The 16,912-nt window shown below is 38.3% G+C and overlaps 1 protein-coding gene across 3 annotated transcripts in view; it reads right to left on the bottom strand.

The window, feature by feature from the left end:
• Window positions 1-3,459: 3,459 nt before the first annotated feature.
• The window catches only part of WAPL (WAPL cohesin release factor), a 126,817-nt gene continuing 113,364 nt past the window's right edge, over window positions 3,460-16,912 (bottom strand). For all 3 annotated transcript variants that reach the window (XM_040070607.2, XM_040070606.2, XM_040070609.1), the window contains 10 exons: window positions 13,236-13,347; window positions 12,142-12,239; window positions 10,520-10,596; window positions 9,179-9,354; window positions 8,749-8,864; window positions 7,914-8,075; window positions 6,466-6,673; window positions 5,249-5,337; window positions 4,116-4,211; window positions 3,460-3,782 (listed from right to left, as the gene is read on the bottom strand). In XM_040070607.2, the coding sequence (XP_039926541.1) occupies window positions 3,717-3,782; window positions 4,116-4,211; window positions 5,249-5,337; window positions 6,466-6,673; window positions 7,914-8,075; window positions 8,749-8,864; window positions 9,179-9,354; window positions 10,520-10,596; window positions 12,142-12,239; window positions 13,236-13,347 (1,200 nt within the window). In that variant the 3' untranslated portion in view covers window positions 3,460-3,716. The remainder of the gene's footprint in view (window positions 3,783-4,115; window positions 4,212-5,248; window positions 5,338-6,465; window positions 6,674-7,913; window positions 8,076-8,748; window positions 8,865-9,178; window positions 9,355-10,519; window positions 10,597-12,141; window positions 12,240-13,235; window positions 13,348-16,912) is intronic.

Genomic DNA, 16,912 nt, shown 5'->3' on the forward strand with positions numbered 1-16,912 from the left:
AATTAATATATTACACAGAGGAAGAGAAGCAGCAACATCAAAAAATTACAGTGGCCTGGATTTGAAAACACTTGGCTAGCGGAATTCAGGGCAAATTCCAATCTCATTATCTTCAAAAACCCAATTAACGGGTCATCCTATAAAGGAAGGCTCAGTGCAGAGGAATGGCAGTTACCCAAGTCCTCTATCTTTTGAACTCAAATTCACATTTTTGGTTTTCCATGCCTTTTAAACAAGAAAAGTACCACATTTGTGAAAAGAAGCTTTACTGGAAAAGCCATGTGGGCTTGCCTGGTTACAGCCCCAGCTAACCAAGTACACTCTGGCTTCTGCTTAGTGATGTCCAGAAAGGAAATAAGAGATAAATCAGTGCCATTCGCATCAGGCCACACCACTTCCTCCTATGCAAATCAAGCATTTCAAAACAGATTGAAATGGAAATAGAGAAAGGATGTGACTCCCAAATCTTCTGTAGAAGCTTCACAATTATCCTGTTAATCTGAGAATGCTGATGTCACCCCTAAGCATTGGCACACAATGCTTCCATTACGTAACTACCATCAGAATAAGAGGAAATACTCTTACCAGATTTTTTTAAAACATTTGCTTACATAAAGCTGCATTTGCCTCTTACAGTACCACACACTAACAACACACTCTTCCATGTTTCAAACTCCAGTACCGTTTCCTTACAGCACAGAAAAGGTTCCATTATGCTGCGGCTTGTTCAAAGTGGCAGTGACGTGACACGTCACATTCAACTCACGTTACAGTTCATGAATTATTGCAGATCATACCCATAGCTAGTTGTACCAATTAAGGAAAAAATCCATGAGTAAAAATCCATCCTGAAATTAAAGCATCATTCATATTAATCAAGAAAGAGAACAACATTCAGGGCGATTTCCTCCCTTTTCACTTAAGAAAGCTGTTAACACCCCCCCATGTGAAAAGTCTCACCAAAAGAACTGCACCATTTTCCTTTTGCTCTATCACATTTATGTTATTCTGACTACAGCTCTCCAGAGCTGTTACTGAAAGATCAACTTGTGCAGAGAACTCCAGAATGCATCAAGAGACACAATACATCATCTCCAGAAAGTTTCCAGCCTCGGCTGGTTGGACTGACCACGGCCTCAGGTCCAGGCACTGAATTTCATTGTCCCAACACACAGGTAAAAAGCAAAGCACTACGTTCAGGATGCTCATCTATCATTTTTTTCATCTTTTTTTTTTCATTTTTTCTTGTAGCAATTTACCTGACACTGCCTTCTTTCTGCAATCACTCAGAGGAGTGTTTTATTGCATGTTAAAAGACAAGATATGTATTGAAAGTAGCAATTTTATTTGAGTTAAAATTATTTACAAAAACCCAAAGACATACTTCATGAAACTGGTACAAACTATTTTTCCTGCCGTTGGCTTTTGCTCCAAAGATCACAGCTGAGAAATACTGTATAAAATAAAAATAGGATTGGATTCAGAAAAGTACTCTACTGTTCTAATTTCCAATTGAGAGTATTTACACAAATATTTACAATGGAAAAAATGTTACTTTAAAACTTTAATTTGCAAGTTGACCTCAAGTACCCTTTAATGCAGAGTTATTTGAGGGTCTAACACACAAAAATGCACTGCAGTTCACAGGGTGATTTCTCCCCCCACCCTCAAAAAAAAAAAAATCTGCATTTGTCAGTGCTTGACAATTAGTTACATTAAAAAATAAACTGTTAAACACTGAGGTAAATCAATTCCCAATTACCAGTGTAACAAAGAAAGGTACTTGTCCCTGCTTTCCCCCATCATCATATTGGCATCTTCTTTCCTCTTGCCATCTCTCCATAGAAAACTACGTAAGCAATTTGAAATCTCATTATATATGTGAAAATCTCTAAAATCTGAAAACTAGATGGGCCAAATATTTCATCATTTCCTCCTGATGCAGATCATCTACATACACCTTTTCCCTCAATACTGTTTTGGGTTTTTTTTTAACGAAGGGGAACACAACCTCAAAAACTTTTCTAAGTTACACTGATACACTAAGTTTTAGAAGGTGATGAGAGAAAATGCAAAAAAATATGACCAACATAAGATTTTTGCCGTTAACCAGTTACTTCCTTACAGAATTCCCAACAATCTGCATTATCAAAAATAGGAAGACATAGAAGGCAGCCACTGTATGTAAAAAATTTACAGCTGGCACTGATACAAAAGCACAAGTTCTTAACTTTATACACGGAGATAACACAAGATCTAAAAGCAGGTTAGATTTCCTGTTATTTCCCCCTCATTATACATAGAACTAATATTTTTATGGCTTCAAGTTTTACAAATTCAATGGAGTAACATGATGTAACTACCTATACAGGTATTTAAAAATGTCAACAAAGCAGATCACAGAACAGTCTGCAAATATTCAAGACCACCTTAATAAAAATAATTAATAATCAATTCTGTTGGTCTGAATAGTGAGTGCAAGAAAAAAATTGTTACAAAAGTCATGTATTTTCTGGGATTCTTTGTTCCACTTAAGTCCTCAAACACAATGCTTTGCTGTGAACTAGACCTCAGACTGAACAAAATCTTAGCTATATCAGCAATTTAAGGCTTTGTGTTGTATGCATTTCAACTCTGTCATACTACAGAAGGATGAAATAGAAAGATTATGTCAGCTGGAAACGTGAATCCCCATTGGTGTTTTAGCTTCTTTAAAATTCTTTTCTCTAAAGCATCCAAATTCATTGTATTCAACACTATAAAACACATCTTGAGTTCTTCCTTGAAACAAAACAGCATTTCAAAGTTTTTGCTTATCAGAAGTGTAAACTACCCTGGGATTGAGTGGTTTTTTTAGATTTTTTTTTTCCTTTCTTTATTTTATTTGCATTTTAAACAGGGCACAACTTTTTACAGTCACTATTCTTTTTGTGGATAACATACCCTCAAATGGCTTGTGTGTTCATGGGTCTGCATGCTCTTGGAACTACAAAGCGTTATGGTCTAGCAGGTTACAGTACCTGGGCCACAGGAGTTTTAGAACTGAGAAATAGTTCAATGACCTAATTTCAATCAAAACAGTATAAAAAATAAACTATCCAATCCTCGCCTCTTTGGATTCCAACAAATTTTAAATATAGACAGTAGTTAAAATCACAAAAGTATTTAAAAATTTATATTTTACGATTTTGGAATAGTCTAGTAATAAAAAAAGCAGGAGCAAATTAAACTCAAATAGGAGCGGTGCTGCTGTCCAGAACTTCTTTATTAGAACATTTGTTTGATACCTCAGTAGCTAAGCTGCCTTTGCACCTGGCTGGCATGAAACAGTGGCTCAACAGTAAACAGCAGTTGCACTATCAGCAGCAAGTTTTTCCCCTTGAAACTTGTCACGAACAAAGCAAGAAAAAAAGATAGGGAGGGTAAACCCTGCCAAAAATATTTAAATACTGCACTGCATCATAAACAGCAAGGTTTCTTTATTTACTTTGCTCAGAACCTTTTTCCCCTCATTTTTGATAGTTGCAGATTGATGTAGTAACTGTCTTTTAGAAAATGCTGAATGCATGGTTAAGAGACCAGGTAGCCTTAAAAATCCGAACACGAATGACACAGATGAATGCTCTCGGTATATCCTTCAAGGACTTCTTTCATGACTTCTTCTTTTGTCTAAGGGTAGCTCCAGCTTTAGAGTGCCTGCAGCGGAAGTTAAGTATCTAGCAGTGTTCCAAGTATTCAATCACCCTAGAGATAGATTTCTGGCCTGTTGTTCCAACAGCACACTGGAAATGCAACAGAAAACACAAGTAACAAACAAGCATTTGTAGCATCTCCTTCAAATATCTGAGAGCTATTCTATTTTCAGAATTTTAGTAGTTACAATTATGCATCAGTAAAAGCAACTAGGTTCAGGCAGCCAATTCAGAAATATCTTCCTGGCCAGTCACAATATAACGACAGACAGAATTATGACAGACAAATGGCTTTCAATATTAGAAAATAGTGCTCTTATGAAGACACAAACTGAAAAATGTTAATGCTTCTAAAAATGCATTAAATATTAACAGAATTACAGAAATATCTACATACATCAATTTGAAATGTGTATTACTTACAGTAAGGTTCATAAAACTGAGAAATTTTTTGAGCATTTCAGTCATTATCGAGAAGTCCCCTTCAGGTAAGTACTCCCTCACAGTAGTCACATTGATCTAAGAAATAAAACAATCTTGACTTATTTGGGAAACATTTTTCTGACACAGAACTGCAATGCTCTGCATGTGAGATGCACTAACACAGGTATATTCACAGCATAAAGATGACTTTTGCTGACATCTTTATGAGGTCAGTCTCTTTTAAGCAATACTCATATCTTTACTGTGTTTAAGTTTCTAGAAATCTATTGCTGAAATAATTTTTTATGGTTGGTTTGCTGAAGTTTTTTTTTCCTAAAAACAGGGAAAATACCCTACTACTGGACATTCCCAGGACCTGAAAGATTATCAAGAACTAAAACCCCCACCAGATGACTCCCCTGACAGGGAGAGGCTCTCCCTTTACAACTGCCAAGGGTTGAGAATTACTGATCTCATTGGCAGTCTCACTCTGAACACTAAATCTGTTACGGACACTGATCAGTCCAGAGGCACAGAACAGCACCTTAAAAGCCATTTCTGCACCATGGTAAATCCAGGCAAGCCTGAAGGCAGACCTGAACTCATCTTCATGTGAACATATTTTTGATAAGAGACTTTACTGAGTTCTCAGCCACTGGAGTTCCATATTTTTAACTTCTACTACATATTTAACTTTCCCTTACATATTTCCAATCTGAAACAATTGTTTTGAATTAACAGGGACACACACAAATTCATCTCATTTCAATGGAAGAAAAAACTAAAACAGACTGATAAAGAATAAATAAGTCTGATGGTAACTTGTTTACTAAAACTACTGAGAAGGAACAGGCTTAGCCGATTTTCCTCTTCCAAAGTGAATTCTTTTGCTGGCTATAAAGAGAGGTAAAAGAGGTCAAATATTCAATTCCAACTGTTTTTGATAAACACAGTTTAGAAAATTTGTTTTGGCTGGAATAACTCTGGCAACTCTTCCCAAAGCTGTATATATCAGTGTAGCTTCACCAACGTATTGCTCACACTGAAGCCCAATTTAATAAACCCCTTTGAATACAGCAAATTATCACTTCATTAAACGTTATATTGGACTTAAAATCAACTTATTCCCTTACTGGACTCTCCTGGCAGAGACAGCCTAGAAGCAATGCTGTGTATGAGGCCACAATGCAGTCTTCCATGTGCTTCCCAGCATGCTGAAGAGCTGTAAAAGAGACAACAGTCTATTGTATTCTCTAAGCAGCTGGTATCTTTTACTGCTGCAAATACAATCCTTCATTATCACTTTCCAGAATGCCTTTTCCTCAAACAAAACGAGCTTTTGGACTGAGATTTCAGAGATCAGGAAACACCACTCTTACTGACTCAGCAGCACATTCCTGACAAGAAAAACTGTCTCCATTCACTTGCAACTCATTCTGCTGCACAGTATTTTGTCATTTGCCATTTCAATGTGCAAACTGTATGCTGAACACCCCAAACTACCAATGCAAATGTTTCCTGTGATACTATATGCCTCTCAGACTTCCCCCAAAGCAGTTTATTGTGCTAAGGATAACCGGCACAGCAGTTTTTGCTGATGACTCAGCATTTTGGGAAAACTACAAATAACTGCAGACACCAGTTGATGAAGCCACAAAAAGGAGGAAGGATATAAAGCAAGGTTGGAGGAAGTAATATACCACAGCCATTAACTTAAGATGAAAACACTATTAAAAGTCAAACACTGCATCTACCAGTAGAAGATTAAACAAGAAGGAACGATGCTTCAGACCCATTTTCCAGAGACAGGTCAGAGATACTCAAATTCCTGGAACAAGGTACCAAAGATGCAGCACATCAAGGCACTACACAGGTACCTCAGAAATCACTGATGAAGGGAGAGGACAGACACAAAGCAGATGGGGACAAAAGAGGCAAACAGGGAGAGGAGGGGGAAAAAGGCCAACCCTTAAAGTAGCTTGAAACAAGAACCCTGGAAAACAAGATTAAAGCAGGTAACTTTCAAGGACTCTTCCAGAGGAATGAGGTAACAGCCTAAAAGCCATCCTTTCCAGAATATTTTGTACATGGAGTGTCCCAAAAAGGCATGGGGTTTTTTGCTGTTGCTGGTTTTGTTGTTTTTTTTTCAAGAAACAGAGAAAAGGTAAATACTTCTCATGCTTCAGATCTGCATGGTTCCTCTTTATGCAGCAGTTTCACCTGGGATACACTGAGGAACTCTCAGCCCTAGAGAGTGGACGTAGATAGGAAGCAGAGGACAAGCTGGGATTTTATGCAATCACACTGTTCTTTGCCTCCTCTGAGCGCATCACAGCCAGACAACTTTTACCTTTATTAAGATCAAGTTCTTCATCATCTTCCTCCTTCTTATCCTTCTCCTCAGTACCATCTGACTTCTCTGTGGAGACCCACTGGATCTCCCCGCTCGTCTCCTGCCATTCCCCACTCTTATCATGCTGAGCAGTGGGAGCCTCTTTAATCAGCTCGTCCGTCTGGCTCTCGGCCAGCTGCGCCGCTCGCTCGCACTCCAGGAACAGCTAATGGGGGAATTCCAGGAGAACTGTTAGAAACCAAACCCTAAACACAGCAACTTCATACCTCTGAGTTTATTTCCTGCTCACAATTTACCCCTTAATACAATTAGCCTTCAATGCTTTTCTTAACAATAGGCTTTTCTCCTTCAAAGGAAAATATAATCTGGCCCAACACCAGCGCTGCGCTCCGCAGCGAGACCTCCCTGCCTGGTGCTGAACCGCTCGCCAGGCTCCTCTTGGGCATCATAAAAGTTTAATCACTTTCCTTGAGACACAGCTTGAAGACTAAAAGCTGCCATAATTTCCTGTCCATTTTTGTTCTCTACCAATTCTCCCTTTCTTTTCATGCTAACTATTCCCTCTTGGCTTTCTTAGAGCAAAAATACGAAGGAGTCATTTAAAACGACTTAGCAAAGAATGCCAATGAACTGAGAATTTCATATTAGGCACTTATTTCTTGTGACTTATTTCCCAAACCGTACAATCACCAGTTTTAAAATACTGCTTTGCCAAGCTACATACATTAAGATATTTAATATTATTATTTTTTACTGATTTTTTTTTTTTTTTGGTCTGGTACTGGACAGTTATTTCACAAAGTTAACTAAAACTGCTAAATGCATCCATAAAATTAACTCCACTGAAACAAGACATCTGTTATTCCTTTGAATTTTTTCATTTTAGTTTGCATGGTGGAACTCATTTACCAAAATTATTGGTGGATTTCTTTTTTTTTAATAATTTCTTTTTTTTAATTTCTTAATTTAATCGGTGGGTTTATTTTTTTTTTTTTTTTACAGTCAATTTAAGAATGCTGTTTCACTTCCATAATCATTACATCTGTATTTTATTGCTTGTTATCAAGGATGATCCTATTTTTTAATCAAAGTCCCAAAACCTTAGTGCTTAAAAAAACCCAAAAAAAACCTATGGAAGCAAAGTATGTAAGAGAAAAGTAGCTTACAGCTGGTTTAAAACAAAAGTCAAAGTAAATAATCCAGCAACAATGAAACCAGAAATAAATTGTATGGGAACAAAAGTTTTACTGGATGTCTGTAAATCACTGTCTTTTACCAGGGAAGCTCTTTCTGCAATGGTTCGAGCAGCAATCATCCCCCTCCCTCGCTCCACTCCTCAAAATGCTGAAGAGAAAACCTGACACATTTTCATTGCTGAGCTCTCCCTTGCCCCTGAGAGTCTGATGATGAGAAATGGGAACTACTGCAGGACAAACACTCCTCACCTGCACTAAAGCCTGAACAGCATCAATCTGTCCGGTTATCTTTAGGCTCTCGTCTCCTTCGCCCGTACACAAGGAGTCAAAAGAACACGATGTTTCCATGTTGACAAGGCAGTGCCTGTTCCGGGCACTGTACTCCACGAGATTGATCAACAGACCCAATCCCTGCAAGATTGGAGAGTCCAACAATATTACACACATTGGAAAAAAGGTAATTTAGCAAAAAACAGCTGATTAGATAAACATCTTTGGTCTTATCTTTCTGAGAACACACAACTTATGAAACAGTCAGAGACAGGGGGATCAGGATTTAAAGAAATACAGGACAGAACAAAAATCCCTATGTAAGAGAACTTATATGCAGCAATCTCTTTTTTTCCAGTTCTGAACATAAAAAACATTTTTGGAGCTGAGGATTCCTTTACAGAGGTTAGGGATTCAGGTGTCCAACCCTCAGCCTGTGTTTGTAAGAGATCCTTCACATACACAATTTCACTGCTGCTGTAAGGCCACTCTGACCATTTTATATAAGCTGAGGTAAATCTGACAGAGCTTTTAACTCAAACAAACATATCAACCATATTTCCAAAATTGAAAAGACGTTTGAAAATTATTAATCCACATACTTATTTAGCTAAATCTCTTTGTTTAACAAGCAGTGAACCTTTTCCCTCAAACCCACCAAATCTTTACAGAAACTTTAATACCTCACTTTAGGTATATATCTGGTCACTGAAAACTGGAGGGGAAACTATTCCTAAATGAGGAACCAGAGCAGCTCAATGCACAAGAAGGAGGCAAATCATTCTCTATTGATGTAAGAAGCACAAGAACTTACCAGCACCCGAATATCAAATCTCTGTTCTTGAGGTAGGAACTTGGGAACCTGAAGCACACAATTCATCGCTGTGCCTATCAGACCATCTTGTTCACCTGTTTTTGTACTACCCCATTCTGCAAACAAAAGAGTTCAGAGGCTTAACACTGAAAACACATTTATAATGGTAAGCAGCCTAATAAAAACCCTTGGGCTCTAATGACAAACCAGCTCCTCTCAGCCCAAGCCCCCATCTGAACATTTCATACTTGCAATTCCTCACCCAGCTCACAAAGACAAAGTACTGAGGGCTGTAAGCAAACATATACCATGCATAATTCCTTTACAGCATTGGACTCGAAAAAACATAATCAATACAAAAAAAAATTACTTACACTAATGGTTTACTTGACACTTCACCACAGAATATGCAAAAAATTTGTTGTCTTACCATTGTCATTTGTCAGGTTGAGCAAGACCCCAATGATGGCCCTCATACAGTCTTCCACGGCTTTACCCACGTGGTTAGTTACATTCTGGTGAGGCAGAGACTTATTGTCTGGTAAACAGATACTGTCTTCAGCACGATTATATCGCTGGATTAACTCCTCACAATGCTGCAGTGCTCTGCAGGGAGAAGGTGCAGAAAAATTATCTTCCCAACATACAGAGCATTCCACGTTTATACTTGTTTCACAAGTAAAATAACCTGAAACACAGAGCTTTAGGCTGAATAGGGACAGATAATGAACGTATCACCTATAAAATCTTTTATAAGCTCAACTGAAAACTGTGAAAATAAAAACCTGGAAATCTTAGGCCTTTATCGACTTGGTATTTCAGGAGCAAGTTAATTTTCCTTTCCAGTTTCATCACCTGGTCTTACAAAAGATATCCATCTCCTCTTCCTACAAACCCAGCCTCTCATATCCTCTGACCATCAAGGCACAACATGACCCTGACAGTGTTACCAGAATGTTCTCTTGTTCTCGTCTCAGAACTATTTCCATTCAGTGAGGAATGACACATGATTTGCCAGCAGTAAAATCCTAATCTGGTAACGCTAGTGGACCACAGACTCTACTGCATAACATCAGCTTCATGTTAAACCACCACACTGATTTCAGTTACAAACAAAACCAGAAATGTGAAAAATATACACTGGTTTAAACAACATATTGAACGGTGGTTTGCCTCGTTTTAATTTAAAGAAATACTCCAAATATCTAACCTATAACCATGAAATCATGTTTCCAATGAGGTCTGCAAAGTCAAACTTGCAGCTTCGTTTATTCTCTTATGGAGAGCAATAGAAGCGGCAGACAGGCTCTGCCAGCCAACTGAGACCTCACCCAGATTGATAAATGGGTTAGAGGTGTTTGTACAAGAATCTCTGCCAGGGAGAAATGCCAAGAACAAAATTTTGCTATTTTAATTCTTTGTTACACTGTCAATTCTGCTATGCTCCATTCCAGTAAACAGTTAAGCACGGTGGAAACACAATAAATAAATGTCTCTTCACCCTCTTCTGTGTTCGTACTTAGTGCAGCAGGAGCTGAATCCACAGTCAGCAGCTTCTACAGACCCAGCAGTAGCAGCCCTACACACTGGTAGCACTCAGGTAGTTGCCCATACCCCCATCTACATTAACTTTAGTCAATGAAAAGCAACAGTGGAAATTTGGGGGTTATTTACCCCTAGAATCTTCTGGTATAAATAATTTCTTTTTTTACCCTATCAGGTGACATATTCTGCAAAACTGGGGTTTCTGGGGATATTTTCCAGAACTTACTTAGCTGAGGAGACTATGAGCTGTGAGTCTTTGTATGCTATCAGATAGCTCTGATTTTCTGGATTATGCACAGTTACCTAAAGAGAGGAGGAGAAAGTAGTATTAAAAATAAGAGAGTTGTTTTTTTTTTTTTCCTGAAAAAGAAGCATTCCCTTTTACTACTACTATACTTCATCCAGGTCCACGTTTCTTGGCTATTATCCAGTGTACACTTTCACTTCTCATTTTTCAGTATTTCCTTGGAGTTTTCATCTCTAAATAACTGTGGCACTAAAGATAAAGCCATCTTCCCTGATAAACTACAGAAACCATGCAGCAGAATGTTTTGCCACGGCAGAACCCTGAATCCACGTTCTGGGACTACAGCATCCCAAGTGTGTACACAGAACACAATTACATACGTGGTATTTTAAGGACTTGACATCAGATCCACTTAGGAGAGCTTATTACGAATCCAACTATAACACACAAGGTTTCCCTTGATTCCCCTGACTGAAATTTGGAATCAATTTTCAGAAACAACAGAAGTTCTTCTCTTGGTATTGCATGATTTGGTGTGCTTTGAATTTTGTCATCTCTCCCAGGTTTCTAAGGATCTTACTACATCACAAACACCCCTACGTCCAAATTTGAATTTTCTAACACCAGACAAGACTCTTCTACTCTTGCTTGGCAATTCCATCTATTGAATATAAAAATAGAAAATTACTCTGATTTTTTTTTTTTTCTCACAGTGAGAAGAAAGGTAAAGAGAATTTTTAAGACACCCTTCAACAATTGTTCATATTTCTCAGTTTTCAGCTTGCATTTACACTATCTGTAAGTTTGTCCTTCTATTTTAGTGAAGAAAACATGTTACCACTGTAGCTATTTGCCCTCTAATTTGGGTTTAAGGTATTGAGTGAGATTCATTGACCTGTACTCTGATCCCAAATGTTTTCTGAAGTGAGATGTGTTGCTAGAACAATACCAGGCTCTTCTGCTCTCTTAGGGTATCACAGAAACAGAGCAACATCAGAAACAAACACCCAACTCAGTGAAACAAGGCATTGCAGAGAAACACACACCATTCCTGGCACATAAACTCTACAAAGTACTATGTATTTGGATTTTCCTCCAAGTTCTGAAAGAAATATTTACAACCTGCCTTTACACACTCAACTGATGACAGGACTCATTGGCCTTTCAGGGCCATTTTCTCTTTCAGCACTTCCCCAGCTGAGGGTTCAAAGTAGCAATTCTTAGCATTCACTGCTTCTAAGAAAATCCCGCTTCTATGATAAGTTATTACCAGACACACACACTGCAGAGTCAAACTCATGCCTCAAAAACAACATCCATAAACAAACAGCTTTAAGAAAAAGCATCATGTTATAATTAGGGTTTGGTTTTTTTTTTTTTTTACCAAAAATAATCTTGGAAAGCGGTACACACATACAGAACAGTAAATTAAATTTTCAAACATTACAGAAACACTGAAAAGCATCAGAAAGTTAATACAGTCTACCAAAAAATAAAAATCAACCTTATAGAGGTATAATGTGACTATATACTGAAATAATGTAAACCAGAACTGCTTAAGCAGCAGCTTTCAGAAATGCAAAGGATCTGTTCATACTCACACTTTCTAAGACCCGTAAACATCTCTCTGCACCCCATAATGAAGCAACCAACTTTTCTTCGTTTTCATCACTGCTTAGGTGATCCACACATTCTTTAACTAAACACAAAAAGAAGTTGTTTTCCTCCATAAGTAAGAGGTCTGCAAAGCCAGGTGTAAAAACTAACCAGATACTCAAGAGTTGTTATCAACCTTGTTTTACACTTCACCCACCTCTAATGGCAGGAAACAATTATAAAGACATGATCAGCACTCCAGAATTTTTTCATTTTTCCAAGCAAAAGAAAAAAACCAAACCTAAAAGTTTGTCTTTACAAGTTTGAGACTGTCGTTACAAATTACCTAACCATGTATTTTTTCTCCTGCCAGTAAGAGTGTCCAGCACATGACTGTGTTCCTTAACTCTAAGGGAGTCTTTTAGAAGAGGAAAGAGATAGGGGCGAGCACACACTTTACAAGCCTGAAACCATAACTTGAAACTGTGTTCCAATTGAATACTTTCATCTCTCCAATCCTTCCTTTGTTCTCCCACTGCTTATTTAAGACCAAGCTTTATTCAGGTCAAGAATTCATTTAGAAATGTCCCTTTTCCCACCTAAGAGATTCTGATCAAAAACACACTAACTGGGACATCTCTTTGAAAAAATAATGAAACCAACCCTGCCCCTTCCTCCCCCCCCCACCATTTCTTCTTGAAGGGTTTACCTCCTTTGGTATATTTAGTTTAAAAATACCTGGTCTGAAAATAATACTACAAGACTATAAAGGAGATTCTACTCTAAAATACGTGTGCTGTACAGAGATATGTAACAACATTCTGTCCAAGCTTAAGCCATTTTTATTCTCATGCACTCTAATGCAACACTACACATTCCGTTTAACAGGAAAACTACTTTCAATCCCACCTGCAGTGGATTAAAATCACTAATATTTCTCAGTTACTTGATATTGAATCATGTATTTTATTTTTAACACTGCTAAGAAAAATACCTAGTATTTATTTTTTTAACCACAGGAAATGAACATTACAAAAACCCCACATTTTATTACAATTCACTATTTTTTCATGCTGTCAAAGCAGCATCCCCACTGTACCTTTATCTACAATATGATCCAGACCACCCAGAAGTCGCAGTTCTTCTTTAAACCAGTCCCCGGCTCGCTTGGAGGTGAGAGACAGTAACGTCTCCATTGCCAAATGCCCAGTCTGAAAGAGTCAGGTTCTGCAATTAGTGACAGCACCGTGGGCAGCTGTAGCCAATAAACCAAGTCATACCAACAGACATCACTGAAACCCAAAAAACCAAAGTACAGACTCTGAGCAGAACCACCACCAGAGGGAGCAGGAACAGACTGGAAAATATGCATATCAAAAAATGACAGTACTGACAGAAAAGGTACTTTGCATTTTCAAATTCTCTTTATTTTATTAATAGCTTAGAAAACCCAAGTGGACTCCTGTCATCCGTTTCTCTTGTTATCAAAATAAACAAGTGGAGGAGGTATATGGACAAATCAGCCAGGCAGTAAAAGAATCAAAATCCCCAGTGAACACAGCTTCCCAAGCCCTCAGATATATCAGCTTTGCTGCTCATAGATCACATTTGCTTCCAATGTAGGTATCTTGTGGTTTTAATTTTAAACCTACAGAATGAAGCAATTAAATGAACAACTGCAGGAAATCTTATTCTATTTACTGATACATTTTTTTGGAGAAACGGAGAAACACATACAAAATTCAGTAACAGTAAAGGTGTTTGCTCCCTGCAAACGGAACAGTACTCACCAGGCTTGAGCAAACACTCCACTGTCTTAGAGTGAGCCCTCCCCTCACCCCCCAGCATCTCCAGCTCCTTCCCCTGCTCCAAAACACTTGATTTCCGAGGAGGAAAAGTTGAAGATCAGATAAAGAAGAGGTACCACCCCAAGTTGTTTCTGGGTTGTAGGAGCAGCAAGCCCTGCAGCACACTGTCACTATCAGCATTTCTCAGAGCAAATGGAAGATCCTTGGGTCAGCAGTGTTGTGTGAGCAAGAGAACACAAGCAGCAGCAAATCTACAAGGGGTCAGTTAATTTCCTAAAAACCTTCACCACAAAAGCTCAAAGGCCACACGATATTTAAAACAGTGATTAATTTTCTGCCAGAAGGCAGTAAGACTTCAAATAACACTAGAAGAATATAATCTGGTATTTGGACACACTTAATAAGGACACTAAATTTCTCCTTTTATTTTAATAAAAGCAATGAAACCTCATAACCATTTTGCTTTTGAGTAAACCATTGCATTCAATTTTTTTGTCAATTACTACAAAACTTTAACACCAAAGGCCCAAAACGTGGTTGCCTTAACATTTCAGCCTTATGCTGAGAGTGAAAAGCAGAATAACCCCTTTCACCATGTGAAAACAGAAGTCACTCCTGCAGGTTTTTTGTTACGCTGCAACAGTGAGGAGGCAGCTGCAAAAGCAGCAGCTCCAGAGGGCTGCGCTCACTGACAGGTGAGGGCCATGTGCTGAGGTGATGGCCAAACTCTTCGGATTTATCTTCTTCTAATGCAGCACAAGGAGTCTGGAACAAACTCAGCCTGCACACAGCTTCTTGGCTCCTGGGTTTATGTTTTTAACATGAATAGCCATCAAGAAAACAGAACCTTTGAATATTGCAAGTTAGTCCAGCCTGAATTCTAGACAGACACACGAACAACGCTGTCTGTGGAAAGAGGGAGGCAAATCGATCGCTTTCGCCTGATCTGTGTAAGATTCAAAAAGCGAAGGTGTGACTGGTGAGGCACAAACTGGAGGTATAAAAACATCTGCTGCAATCCTTCTGTCTCTCACTGGGTATGTCTGAGTCTGAAAAAGCACAGAGCTTTTCTTCACCCTCCGAAGATTTGTATATCTGTTTGCATTTTCTGCCTGTCATTTAGTACAAAACAGATTACTTATTGTATCTCATGGCAGGGATCTACATGAAAGCAGCTTGATCTTCAACACATGAAGTTCATTATTGTCTCAACTTACCATTGCTACTATTTTAAACTGGAAGAGAACCTAATCATCTCATTTGGCTTGCAAATATTCTCTAAATACTATACAGTCTCTGCTTCTAGATGGTGCAGCTGGGAGGAAACCAGTTTCCATCTGTGAGGTACTACAATATTCAATGCATTTACAGCAACAGCTCGAAATAAATTTAAGAAATAGAGCTGCCTCAGGGAAAAACCCTCAAACAAAGCAGCTGAAACTGATGGCCTAGGATATTAATGCTCTTTACTCATGAACAACTTCCTCACAAGACAGAGACCCTTTTGATACATCCTCTCCTTTTAAAACCCATGTCTAAGAAAACACAAGAAGAGAACTACAGTTCATAAAAAAGCAACAGGCTAGATCAGATTATGAATATGAGAAAAGCTCAAGCAGGAGACAGTAGTCTTTGTGGCTGGATGCTTTAGCAATGAGGAACCTGCACCAGCTGTTCAATGCTTAATAAAGGGAGCTGTCTTACATTTTATAGTGCAAGAGATATCCTGGCACCGACAAACTCTGCGACGTGAGCTGCCCTCAGTGCCAAAATGGCACTGAAAGAAGACTGTGATTATACCAAATCCTAGCTCACCACCCAGAGAACAAATTTCATTCTGTGGTGGTATTTCCAGACTGTAAACTGAAAGTACAGAATATAATCCCATAGTCGTTCTTTCTCTGCAGATTTCCAAGGCCAGAAAGTTCATTCAAGCTCCCTACTGACACTTTTCATATGTTTCTGTGAAACAAGCCTAAAACTGAAATTTGTAATCCATTGTCACCACAATCTGATTACCAAAATTAACAATGATGTCATGGATGTTTTCTTCCTCGCCCAAAATTCAGCTCTTGCTAAAGCTACAGAATAGTGGCTCTTTTAACCAATTCTGCTCTGTGTTCCATAGCCAGAATTTGGAGGGAAAATACCCCAACAAAACTCTTCCTAAACTGACACAGAAGTCCAAAAAGCTACAAAAGAAAGTGCCAGCTCAACAAGGCACATCATCTTTTAGTCTAACTGAATATGGAACACAATCCTGACTGCGAATTACTGCCAGGAGTTGGAAGATTACTTGCACAAAGCTCTGAAAAGCTCACTTCATAAGCAATAAATCAGAAGCTTCTCCCATTGGGGATAAGCATTACAGGAAAAATAGCAAAAACCCTAATAAGAAACTTGAAATGAATGTATGTATTAGAGGATGTCAAAAAATTAAGATCATACTAACATCCACTGTACTGAAATATGGCAACAGCAAAGACACATTACTTATTTTTGTCATTTATGGCCACTCATCTAATCAATCTGTCAATCAATTCTTTAAGTACACTCTTCTAAACAGCCTTGCAACTTATTATTTTTATTTTCTAAGCTAGCTTGATCATCAAACCATGACCAAATTTATTTTTAAACAGAACCAGCTCACTCTGCTGCAGATGAAAGTATTTTCATAAAGACCAAGCATGTTTGAGAAAGGAAGGAAGAAAATTCATCCACATGCATGATGGCAAGCAACAGAACCGCCACAACACGTGGGTAGGGAAAAACCAGTTTCTGCAGGATAGGCTTTGCTTTTTAAATGTGAAAACCTGCACCATAGTTTTAATTTAGCATATAGTACCCTTATTCCCATGCACAAACCCCTGTTTGTGAAAGTACTTATAAAATTTAGGCAAGGAAACGGAGTCAAATAATCTAATCTGTGGGCTTCAAACACAGTTAATTAGTGTTACTTGTTTGCAGC

The sequence above is a fragment of the Hirundo rustica genome, chromosome 8, assembly GCF_015227805.2.
Source record: "Hirundo rustica isolate bHirRus1 chromosome 8, bHirRus1.pri.v3, whole genome shotgun sequence".
Taxonomy (NCBI): domain Eukaryota; kingdom Metazoa; phylum Chordata; class Aves; order Passeriformes; family Hirundinidae; genus Hirundo; species Hirundo rustica.